This window comes from Montipora foliosa, chromosome 9 (assembly GCF_036669935.1).
Source record: "Montipora foliosa isolate CH-2021 chromosome 9, ASM3666993v2, whole genome shotgun sequence".
Taxonomy (NCBI): Eukaryota; Metazoa; Cnidaria; class Anthozoa; order Scleractinia; family Acroporidae; genus Montipora; species Montipora foliosa.
Window position 1 is genome coordinate 7,413,607 of NC_090877.1, and position 12,500 is coordinate 7,426,106.

The window sequence follows — 12,500 nt, forward strand, 5'->3', positions numbered from 1 at the left end:
TCTGGCCCGTTTAGGCCGGTTTGGACGTCAAAGGGTAAAGAAAGTTTTCCTAATTTTTTTAACCGAAACTCTGGGCAAACTTCACAATTTTTTTAAACTCAAAATCAAATTTACACCCACAACATGACTGTATGCCAATTTCATGGTAACAGGCGAAAGGAGATCTGGAAAATCAAAGACCCAAATATGACTGTCCCAGTAAACCCCTCTGAAACTCAACCATTGAGCTGCAAGAACTCCCCACAATGTAAACCATACAGTTGCATTTCCACTTTGAGGCACCTAGCATTATTGTACACCTGTAGACCAGCAGGACACATTAACCATTATAAAGAACGTTCACTTTATAGGTAAGCAACCAAGCTACCCAGCTTCAGGATCAACTGTAGTTCAATGAGATAGAATGGGTAGGATATCCTACCAGTGTTACTGAGGTTGTAGGTCCAAATCCTGCCAGAGACTCTGATTTTTCAGTAGTCCTTTTACAACTTGCCAAGCAACCATGTTTCTCACATCACACCATAAACCATCAATGATTGCAACACGTATGCATTTCCCCCCTGGCCTCTCATATATAATTATTTTTTCAATATCCTGAGCAATCCAACATCAATCCAAGATAACCATCATGATATCTGGAAAAGGGACAATACCCAGATAATTATGTCCAGGATTGACCCTAATTAATACATACATACTTACTGTAATTGAAAACTCCCCACAGGGGCTTTTCAGGGCCAATGAAACACAATCAACGAAACGATAGAACACAATGATAACAACAACTGTTGTTAAGAATCCCATCTGACCAGAGACAAGCCAGTGGGCTATTACAAATGCAGCTGAGAAGTTAAACCAGGGACTAACAGGTTCAAACTCAATGAGTGGTCAGAGCAGGATTTCCAGATCTCAAGGCAAGCACATTAGTCTAAGGCTAAAATAACGTTAACCTTTACCCCTGTACCTTATTGTTGGAAATAGGTACAAAGGCTTAGACTTACTGTAAAGGGACAATTCATGTTGGATATTAATATTGGGCATGCATCTAAGGCCCAATTCTTCCAAACGTTCCATACAAATTCAAACAATTAAAATTTTTTTACCATTATCATTAGACACCTTGGAAGCTTGACTTAATTGAGAGGTTGGTAAGGGGAAACCATTCTCCTCCATTTCCTCCATGCTCAAAATGTAATCCTCCCTTCCAAACACTTTATTGGCTGAATTAAAAGAAAGATAGATCCTATCATGTTTTGGTAAACAAAGAAACAAGGCAGAAGAAATGTTTAACAATCTTCTTAATGAATACACGTAGCTTGTGGGGTAATAATTTTTTAAGAAACTGTGGTGTTGGGTCAGTGGAAGTTCCAAGCACAGAAATTTGGTAGCACTAACTGAGATAATAAAATTAACTGACATAGGGAAATTAAAAAGCTGGCATTTCAAGTGTTATCCTTGCATCAAAGTGATTGGGTTAACACTAAAAAAGTCAGCTTTTTAATCTCCCTATTTTGCAGTAAAAAACTCAATCGCCAGAAAAGTTACACAAAAAACTGTGAGACACAACTGTTATAGTTACATGTACAATGAATTATTCCAACTTGATTTCTACGAGCTGCATGGAGCTGTACATTTATGTGAGTAGAAGGTCATTTTTCTGATACTGTAGTCTACATTACAAACATTTTGAGGGATGGATAGTCTATTAACTCTCCCTATCTCTTTTTACTCATTAGGAAGTGAACAATTTACACATAGCAAAGAACTACACTCACGTCACCACAGATGCAAATGCATAGTCCCAAGTTCCACTCCCATTCAATGCTTACATGTAACATCTCTAAAGGTTATAGAATTTCTAAACATACTCGGACTAGATCTTCGCTGACAAAAACAGTAAACAAATGTCAACTCCTTGTGAAGACCAACAATATGTTCTAGAGAATTTGTGGAAGCATGAACGCAACTACATGTATTTTTACATCATCAACACAGTCACAATAACATCAGCTAACTACGAATATTCAGGAGAAGTCACGGCGTGGCAATGCATGACTTCTGGAAGACACTACGCCACCAAACCTAAAATTACCAACTCAAGCAATACTACCAAGTTTCTACTCATGTAAATGCTTCATTTACGGTGGAAGTGCACAGGCACCCCACTTTAACAATCTTTGAGAGAAGCCTTTCAAGCAAAGCATAACATGGTTAAGAGCCCCAACTGGTAGCCTAAGGAGATTAGCATTTGGGTATTTACTACGAGTGGCAAGGTTCCAGCTGCTGGCCCAGGTGAGATTCAAACCTGGTGACCCCATGCAATTCAAACAACCAAGCCACTGAACCATGCCACCTGGTTCCTTTTTTCAACCACTTTAACTTAATAAAAATATCAAACAGACAGTGGTACAGTGTAGTAAAAACAATTAACATCCTAAGATGCATTTTCACTAGAGAAGCATATAGTTAATGTGCCAACAATGCAAGGCTTAGTAGACTACTTGCAGTCCCTTCTCAGCCAGTCGAGCTGCCTGCTAGTCATGCAAGTGAGCAGAAGAACCGAGGGGAGAATGGGGAGAGAGTGAGAAGGCAGTCCCTTCTAGCTCTCTACCCATTCTCTACTCGGCTCTTCCACTCGCTTGACATGTGTGACTAAAGCGGACGGCTTGACTTATCGAGAAGGGACTACTAGCAGTCTACAATACAAGATACTGCATGAGTTAAAGAAAAAACTCCACATTATTTTTACCATCACTTGATGACATGTGATTTTCCACTTGTTTTGGAAGGTTGGGAGATAGTAAACTCTCATGTGGTGACTCAACATGAGTGATCCCTACTGCTTTAGTTTGCACACACTGCAAGGAAAAAAAAAACAATTAAGCAGCCAGAAAACAGCCATTTTGGATATTTAAAAAACTGGCTAACTTTAGTCCAGTTAATGTAATCAACCTTTCAATGACTGCCCTTTTAAAATTAGAGAGAAATGACTCTGTGTCTTTTTCCTTTGGTTTGCCACTGATTTGTAACAAAAAAAGGAGGCAAAACTGCATCATGAATAAGCATCTTTTCAGGGGGAAACAAGCAAAACAAAGCAATGAAATAACTGAGCAAAATTAATGAATGCATGGATTAAGGGCCCACGGACAGATTTTTCGCGCCTTGCTAGGGTAGTGAAATGTTACTTCCGGTAAGTGACGTCATCATACAGTGAGCTGACCAGAAAACCCATTGACAAGCAAAAATCACAGCACGAACTGTTGTTTGCATCGAAGGTTTTTCCTCGCCCTTCCTCGCGCTCCTTCTCAGATCAACTGCACATGCGTAAACAAACTGACTTCCGGTTTGAGAAAAACCTAAATTTCCGGCGGTCTTTAAATTGAATTTTTTTTTTTTCATATGGCATGTTTCACCTCCAAATACAGAATATAGGTAAGCATTGATTTTTTCAAATCATCTTTTTTTGAAAATTTTATGGGTATTTCAGTATCGTTTATTTCTCTAAAAAGAACATTTTTCAAAATAAAAAGAAAACCATGCTTGGCTGGATGCAAAAACGAATACAAATTATGAAACCACTGATTAAACACCCAAATTGTGTAGCACGTAGACAAATTTGGAGTTTTCTTTTATTGGTCACAAGACCATGGGCGTGGCATGATGATGTCATATTTAGGGTCATTGGTTTACAAAAGTTGGAAACTGACCAAAATAATGTCAAATTCTCTCAAATTAGTAACTATTACATCCTTAGCAATGCACCCCAAAAAATACATCAGTAGGCCCTTAAAGGAACGATTATTATCATAAGAATAACAGTCATTACACATCATTTATTATATCTCTCAGATAGTACGCGGGCTGTAATTGGCTAAATTAACGGGCCGTATTCTACATTATTATATGGCTCTGTCTCACAAGGACTGGGAACTACCAAGTTCACGAATTTGATTGGCTGAAATCGATATTGACCGCGGTCTAGATTTTCCCATCTAGACCGGCATCTAGATCGGTAATGTTTTGCGGTGAAAAGATGCGAATTAAAATGCAAAAATATTCAGTATTTTCTTCTACCAATATTTATTTATGGAAGTGCCAAACAGCATGATGACAAAAGAGAGGATGACGAACAAACTTTGACAGAATTAAGTTCAGCTCATCGCCACTCATAACCGTTCGCAAGCAAAATGTCAGTTAGTACAAACCAGTTACATTAAACGAATTAAATTGTTCTTGTTTGGCCATATAATAAACATCTTATTAACCGAGTTAGGTCGGTCTGTATGGGAGAATCTTGACCTCGGTCGCTGGTACAGACCTCACTGCGTTCGGTCTGTACTGGCGACCTCGATCAAGATTCTCCCATACAGACCTCCCACTCTGTTAATAAGAACTACCGGTAAGTACGGCCCGCTGTACAGCCCGCTAAATTTAAAATTTCGACAAAACATCATCTAGCGAGTCTTTCATGTCATTTCTGTTGCATAAACTTGTACTGAAAACTGTTTGAATCTTGCAAGCAACTATTTCAAACTTAACAGCCAAGAAGATTTAGTTTTTGGGATTTTGGCACGACATTCTTTGTGGCAGTTGAACCTTCCGCTTCACTTTGACTAGTTTCCTTGCCCACGCGCCGGTTAACCTCAGAGATATAATAAATATCTTACTAACCTCATTTTCTCGGTCCGTACTTTAAGTTACGGATCCTCGTTTTTTCCTGTTGATTTATGGCCCGCGCGCTCCGCGCTTGGGCCATAAATCAACGGGAAAAAACTCGGTCCGTAACTTACAGTACGGACCTCGAACTCTGTTAGTAAGAGGTATTTCCTTTTTTTTCTGTGAAACCATAATGAGCTCTATCCATTAGGGTGTACTGAAGGCCAAAAAGGTGATCTTTATCATTTTAAACAGACTTACAGTTATAACAGAGGAGTCATAGATTGTGTGTTCTATGCATCAGAGGCAGTGGGCACCCCAGTTAAATCTTGATTATTACAATAGTAATAAATGATAATAATAATTATTAAGTAATAAATGATAATAATAATTATTAAAGTCCCATGTAACAGTACTTTTGTCATTTAATTTCTTTAAAACAATGTAGAAAAACACTCCACTTGCCTCGATCTTTATTATTATGGATATCACAAAAGGTTCCAGTAATAATGATAAAACATTAATTTACCATTTAATTAGACAGTGGTTTTGATAAGTACCGATAGCCTGTGGAAAGCGTTGGCTACTTCTTTCCCTAAATTGAAGTATTTAAAGACAGATTCTTTTAAATCTAAAATTAAATTAACTTTGACAATTACTCTACTCAAGCTAGCCACCAACTTCCAATAATAATTATTATAATTAATTATTAATTATTGGAGTCATCTTAACTCTAAAGATGACAACCGTTTATGTTATGAAGACATCAGTCACCATAATACAACAGTCCTTACAAGGACTACACTATATTTTAACCAGGAAAATCAAATTCCATCAAGGTAACTGTGTGTCATTCCTGGGTTTAAACAATACCGGTATTTTTATTTCAATATCACTTTTTATGTTTTTAGTTTTTCAACCAGGGTGTCAACAGAGTTCCTCAAGGGTCACAGTGGGTTTCAACGACACGAGTGGACACTCTGCTTACGTTCTAAATTAATAATATTTGAACAGGGGTGGAATTTAGCTTTCTAGCCATTTTGACCCCAAATATTGAGTATGCCCACACAATCTGATTGTTTTTTTTTTCTTCAACTTACGTGTTTAAAGAGAGTATTGCAATGGGGAAAACAGTCTTGATTTTCTTCATATTCTGTGAGTCCTATTCCACTCGCAAAAACAATAACAACTTTCTGGATACTGTTAACGTCACCAATCTTACACCATTGTGGTATAGTAAGTTGACATTCTGTTTGATGAAGTGCAACGAACAAAATAAGGTCTCGAAGTTGCTGAATTGTTACAGGAGAGTCAGCTCTAAATCCAAGTTTGCCAAATAAATGACATTTATGAGGGACAACTCCAAACTGTGAAAACAAAGAAAAGGCATCTGTAGTTAACACCAAGGATTGCTTTGTCATTGAAAAGGAAAAGCAATGCCAATAAATAGATCCAATTTAAATTTGGTAATGATAGCAATGAGTCCCTTAAACTCTTTCACACCTGAGAGGTTTTCTCATTAACAAGCAAATGCTCTGACATCAAAAAGAGTAGAACAAGCAAGTGTCACTCTTATGAAGGAAAGAATAAGTCAGTGCCAACTGCTTATTTTCATCAAGAAGTTAGGGTTAGAGTCACTTTTAGTTTACTGCTCTGCAACCATCAATTACCACCCAGTTGGTTGAGCATCACAGACTACTACTGTGCACAGGTCGCAGGATCAAAACTCTGGCCGGACCAATACTCAGGGTCTTTAAATCATTGAGGAGAAAGTGCCTGACTTTGTATTAACATCTGCATATGGTTAGACTCTCTAGACCTCTCAGATAAGAATGATAAACCATAGGCTTAAGATCTCACAACCCTTCAATGTTCTTACATGTAATGCTGTGGGATGTATTAAAAAGAACCCAGCCACACTATTGTGTCCAATGTAGTATATTGCGGTTGGGAAAGGTAAACGCTTGGATCAGGTCATCCTGTGTAAGAGACTATATTTCCTACTGTTGACTCTCCGCGGGCATTGTCCCTTAATGTATAAATTAATGCATAAATAAAATTTACCTGTAGGAGGGACACTTCTCAGTCAGACAAACATGACGTTGAGGTCAAGAAGTATCCAAGTAGAAAACAAACAAACTCCACTCACATAATTAGCCTGCTCGAAGACGGTTGGATGGTCGAAAAAACTGGAATTCGTATTGAGGTCGCCATCTTGGATTCGCGCAGCTGGGTCTGGGCCGGTTGAGGGTCGGGAGGGGGCCGGGGAGAGGAGAGAAAAACCTCTCTCCGCCCCCCCTCCCAACCCTCAACCCGGCCCGGACCCAGCCGCGCGAATCCATGATGGCGACCTCAATACGAATTCCGGTTTTTTCGACCATCCAACCGCCTGCGAGCAGGCTACTTACATAATCTACATGTAGTGTTTTCCAACTCGGGAAACATTTTTGGAAAAACTGAAGGTGTTCTTTATAATTTTATTTCTAATGCCCTGCCCTTCCCTCACCCAGTGTTTGTGGAGGCACAGAAGACAATTTTATTACCACTTTCAGCTCCTGTTCCTTTTTCTTGATATATTTTTTTCTTTTTAACCATTTCTTTCCCCTTTTTGCTGTTTTCTTTCTTGATTCTGTTACAAGAAAGTAAATCACACTTTTAAGATTCAAGATTTCAAGATTTATTTCAAGATTTATTATTACCGGTATTATGCACTATTTCAAAAAATAAATAATGGACATAACAATTATTAAAAGAAAGAAGTAAACAGACCAATTATACTTGAGTGAGAAAAAGTAGAAAAGTGCGTAGTGGCCATATAGTAGCAAATGCTTTCGAGATGGCCACTACCACAGGAATTAAATGAAAGGAAAACAAATATATATACATATAAATTATGTATTAAGGAGGTTCAAAAGAATTTGTTGAAAATTAAGGAGGTTCAAAAGAGTTTTCCACACAATGGATTTCCAATTGAAAAGAACTGCAACACAGTTGATCCTCTGAGTGTGAAAACGTTTTGATATTTGAGTAGCTATTGTCAGGCAATTTTATTAAGGTGTCTTAGAATCCCCAAATGTTGCCATGGCAATGGTACAGCACTGCAAAAAAGACCACCTGAAGGACAGTTTTTGGAAAAAGACCTTAAAAATTATTTCAATTGGTTACCTGGTATTTTTTTTTCAAATTTTGGTCCCTTATACATGGTATAAGAAAAATTTACATCATGGCAGAACTTGAGTTACTTATGAAAAAAAATCCACCTTTAAATTTGTTGAAAATTAAACTTTTTCCAGAATGCCATGAATGTCGGTCCCCAAGCTAACATTTAAGATGTTGCTTGAATATTTTCTAAAAAAAAATTATTTCTGATTTTCACTATTTTTAAAGGTCACATTTTAATTACCGGTTAACCACTTCGATTCATGAGCTGACACAGGCAGCTTAGTATTGAATGTATGGCTTACACGTGTGTGCTCAGCTGAAAACCCTTTCAAACCTGCCGATGGTAATTACCCACTTGTCATTTATCAATGTGAACAAGATTAATGAATTAAAAATCTGCTTGGGCAAGTCCTTTAAACAAGCACCATTAACACTTCACAAATCTAACCCTGCATTCTATCTTCCAGTACACCCTAAAATCCACTCCTTTACCAGGGGTAATCATTATTAAATTAATCATGGTTTGTAAAAAATGCCCTATCTTCCCGGAGCAATCCTTGGGAAGGACTGCTTGACAAGTTCACATTTAACTTCTCTCAAAGCTAATTGAAATTGACATAAAAAAGATGCAGAAAAGAAAATACTATAAACCTTCTTTTTCAGTTTTACAGGAAGGTGCATCATTGCAGTCTTGACTTAAACTCTTCCGCTTTTTTGGATTCCATGAAGTCTGAAATAAATGAACATTTTGAACTTTACATTACACTTTCCAAATTAATTAAAATTATGCTGACTTTGATGCAACAAAACTATTTTCAACACTGAAAAAAACTAAGATACTTATTAGTTATCCCCACAAAAACACCAAGAGTACACGAAGAAGCAATTCTAGAATACATGGTCATGCTAGTCTTTTGTGGTAGAATGCTCTCATCAGGACGCAAAGACCCAGTATTTCATAACGTACAGTACGTGTAGTTGGTAAGAACCTCCTATTTTGATGTAGCTTGGGTACTGTACCTACAGTCTGTAACATCATCAAGCCGCATAGTCAGGTAGTTAACATACATCGCCATCTTGAATTGGGCCATTCCATTTTTTATCCGCACCCCCCCTATTGAGGGCCTATTTTTTCTGGGGGGGAGGGGGGGGGTCTTTAAAGGCCGTTTCTGAGGGGGTAACTGTGTCGGCACCTTTGATCTTTGAATAAATTCTGAAGGGGGAGTGTGTCGGCACTTTGATCTTCTTTTCCTAGGGGGTCAAAAGTTTACTTTTCCGAGGGGGTGAAATGTAAAGGCCCTCAATAGGGGGGGTGCGGATAAAAAATGGAATGGCCCATTTAATTCTTTCTGCGTACCGCGTACCGCGTACCGCGTAGCCGGCTAGTTAACATACCTCGCCATGTTGTATTTAATTCTTTCTGCGTACCGCGTACCGCATAGCCAGCTACTTAAGATACTTTGCCATCTTGGCTTTATTTTTTCCGCGTACCGCGTAGCCAGCTACTTGAGATACTTCGCAATCTTGACTTTATTTTTTCCGCGTACCGCGTAGCCAGCCCTTTACAGTAACGGGCTCGATGTGGCGGGGTATTCTGCAGTTGCTCCCTACCCACTTTATAGAAGTTTGAATGTTGCATCAATTCCATGCATTTCAGCGTTTAGTAGTTTAGTATTAAAAGTGAGATGAAATTTAAAGTTCACCCACCTTACCGTCGTCCTCCATCTTGGACGAGCACTTTTTGGGAGACTGACATCGAGACTACCTTTATTTTTCTTCATGTAAGCGTCGGGAATTGTTCAAAAAATGTTGCACTTGTCGGGCGAAGGCGAAGAGGACACTCACGACTCACATGATATGAAGGACGGAAGGAATGAACAGATTTGAGCGGCGCGATTTTGAAAGCATTCGACCTGTGCTGGCCTCAGGAGCAGTATTCCTCTTTATCTTTACATTTCAATTTTATAGGTATGACCATGAAAATACACTCCGGTATTTATAGTTCTCTCCTCTCGTTGACATCTTTGATCATGATTTGATAGTTTTATTGAATATTTGAACTGCAACTGCGGAACGAAATGAAATGAAAGTTGGAAAGAACATTCCAGTTAGGTGAGCAACTTAAGCAGTTGTCAAGGATAGTCCGAAAAAAATCCAGGCGAACGGTGGTGATCTTCCCAGCTTTCATTTCATCTTTGATTTGTCAACTGAACAAGGGCATTATAGTATCGATCAGCATACTCAGATTGTGCACATTTCGCCTGCGTCAGTGCTTCAAAAAGGTCTTTCTTCATGGTCAAGTGTTATCCCATCCAGATTAATCTAATCTTTATCGAGATTCGGTGAGTTTTTCTCAATTAAATAAAAATTGGGTTCATGTTTACATTTTGAAGGAGTGGCCACCGCCAATGGCAAATATAGCTGATGACATCAGCTATCATTATTCATGTGCCTTGGACAGGTTTCTTTTTATTTGTTCCAATGGTTGGCATATTCAAATAATGTAAAAATACATTAATTTTGTAAAAGGCATCTTCCCTATAGGCTGTACATGCCAATTCAGAGATGTATCCAGGTTTTCAAATTTGGGGGTCTTCTGGACCCCTTCTTGGAAAATTTGGGGGTCCAGCTAATTAGTATTCAAGAATTAATATTCGATCTATTGCCTCTTATACAGTAATTGCTGCTGCAGTACCCTTTCAGGTTTCTAAGTTGCACAAAAATAAAGTCTTATCCCTCTCCTGGAATACATGTACCGGTATGTCCTTAACGTAAAATGATCAATTTCTTTGAAACTGTTGTGCCGGTTGGTTCATCGATCAAAATGGATGGGCTGTCAAAGCTCAATCAATCACATCTGAAGACGTCTCGAGGAATCCATGCGTTGCAGGAACTGTTGGCTCCAGTTGATAAATGATCTAGATATCTACGGCCAAAAAAACACAGACCTGAATCTCAATTTTCTGTGGAAGAGCATCATTTATTTTAACAACACAAGGTATAATTTAGGAATAAAAGAGTAAACAAAATATAAGCGATACACATTTCATTGTCGGCCCGTGACTTCGCCATGGCCAATGTCAATAATCGAGCAATTGAATACCTTCAAGTTTCACATTAAACATGTTATTTTTAACACTAACTCTGAAAAAGTGGCATAATTTGCAAAACAGACAAGTTACGTGCAAAGCAAGAACTTAGACGATGACGATGTGTGCACCCGGAATTAATAACATACTTTGCCATTGGATTCTCTGTCATTTCGCTCACGATAAACAAATCAATGCTTGAAATTCCCTTTTTAAGCTTGGAAAGCATGCAACAAACTGAAATTCGACTGAAATGTTAAATTAATCATTGGCACATCAAAAGTGTCGCCGATTGTCTCGCCTAAAAAACAGCTCAGATAATGTCATGAAACACATGGTTCAACAAACCTCCTCAAGTTTGGACCTAATCGTTGACAAAATGAAACCATTCAACTGCAAAAATCCGAAAATAACAGCTTACCTTGAAATTTAAGGAACTCAATCATTTCTTCGTAGTGAAAATTGGAAATGGTTCAATTTCGTTTTGAAATATGCTGTGAGTATGTTTTTCCTGACGTTTGTAATTTGCACAAAAATTGGGGGTTTTTTGCATCCAATTGGACACTTGATTCTATAAAATTGTTACGTGCATCCAAAAGAAAAACAAGTGTGTCCCAGGAGGCAATGACGCACTCTGGATACATCTCTGGCAATTACCTTGATTTGCAGAAGGCAACTCTCCCTTTCCCCATTGTCTTCTGTTTGCTTTCATAGGGGCATAATGTGTCAAAAATTTAGCAGCTTTATCCACAGTATAAATTATTAATGCTAGGTAACAGTAAATCTTAATTTTGCTTGTTTCATTTTCCATTCCAGGTGTCCACCTTTACTTATTGGAATATGGGTTCTTGCTTTTGGTGTGGCAGTCGGGTTTGTTGTGTTCAGGTGTGCTTGGTTTGCACTTTCCTGCTGGCAGATTAAGTCTTTTTTTTTTTGCGTTCACTGGGCTGACGGGTATGGGAAAAGAAACCTCTGCCATGGGTTGAAACTCACTAATGTCTTTGATCCAAGCGCTGTCCACAACCGTGGGCAGCATTCTTCAAACTGCATGCCCCATGATATGTTTGCTGACTGTGAATTGCACCCACTGTGTCCCACGGATTGCTTTACAGTAATTCCACTGTGGTTAAGTGAGCCCACTCGACATGAAGTATCACGTGAGGATTTGGTTGCTAAGTAACAGCCATACATGCTCAACATAGTGAATTTGACCCATGGCAGAGGTATCTTTGCCTCATACTTGTCATCCCAGCAAACTCAAAAGAAGAGAGACCTTTGCTAGCAGGGAACCTTCTGTACAATCATAGTATTTCATTAAATTATTTCGTAATAACTGTCTTAATATCCTGGGTGAAAAATTACACCTTAATTTTAGTGCAAAATTTCAAGGTTGATTCGTAATTTCAAATGTAACTTATAATAATTGCGAAACTGCTATGGAAGCATCCTTGTTATTTTGCTTCCAGCCGTGCACTGTCTTGTTTGCCATCACTTATTAATAAACAGAGTGAAGTTTTGACTTTGTACATACAGTTTCGCTTGAATTTTATAACAATTATTATAGGCCAGTTTGTTATTTGACAAGTCAACCCA

At 38.3% G+C, this 12,500-nt stretch overlaps 2 protein-coding genes across 2 annotated transcripts in view; one reads left to right on the forward strand and one right to left on the reverse strand.

Annotated features, from left to right (window-relative positions):
- LOC137970658 (uncharacterized) overlaps positions 1–9,556 on the reverse strand; it is a 23,612-nt gene extending 14,056 nt beyond the window's left edge. The window contains exons 1-6 of the mRNA XM_068817181.1: positions 9,526–9,556; positions 8,470–8,548; positions 7,200–7,285; positions 5,757–6,023; positions 2,750–2,858; positions 1,104–1,220 (exon numbers count right to left, since the gene is read on the reverse strand). Coding sequence (XP_068673282.1) covers positions 1,104–1,220; positions 2,750–2,858; positions 5,757–6,023; positions 7,200–7,285; positions 8,470–8,548; positions 9,526–9,543 — 676 coding nt within the window. The 5' untranslated portion in view covers positions 9,544–9,556. The remainder of the gene's footprint in view (positions 1–1,103; positions 1,221–2,749; positions 2,859–5,756; positions 6,024–7,199; positions 7,286–8,469; positions 8,549–9,525) is intronic.
- Positions 9,557–9,627: 71 nt separating this feature from the next.
- LOC137970657 (sorting nexin-14-like) overlaps positions 9,628–12,500 on the forward strand; it is a 41,937-nt gene continuing 39,064 nt past the window's right edge. Inside the window, exons 1-2 of the mRNA XM_068817180.1 lie at positions 9,628–9,786; positions 11,724–11,792. Of these exons, the coding sequence (XP_068673281.1) occupies positions 9,692–9,786; positions 11,724–11,792 (164 nt within the window). The 5' untranslated portion in view covers positions 9,628–9,691. The remainder of the gene's footprint in view (positions 9,787–11,723; positions 11,793–12,500) is intronic.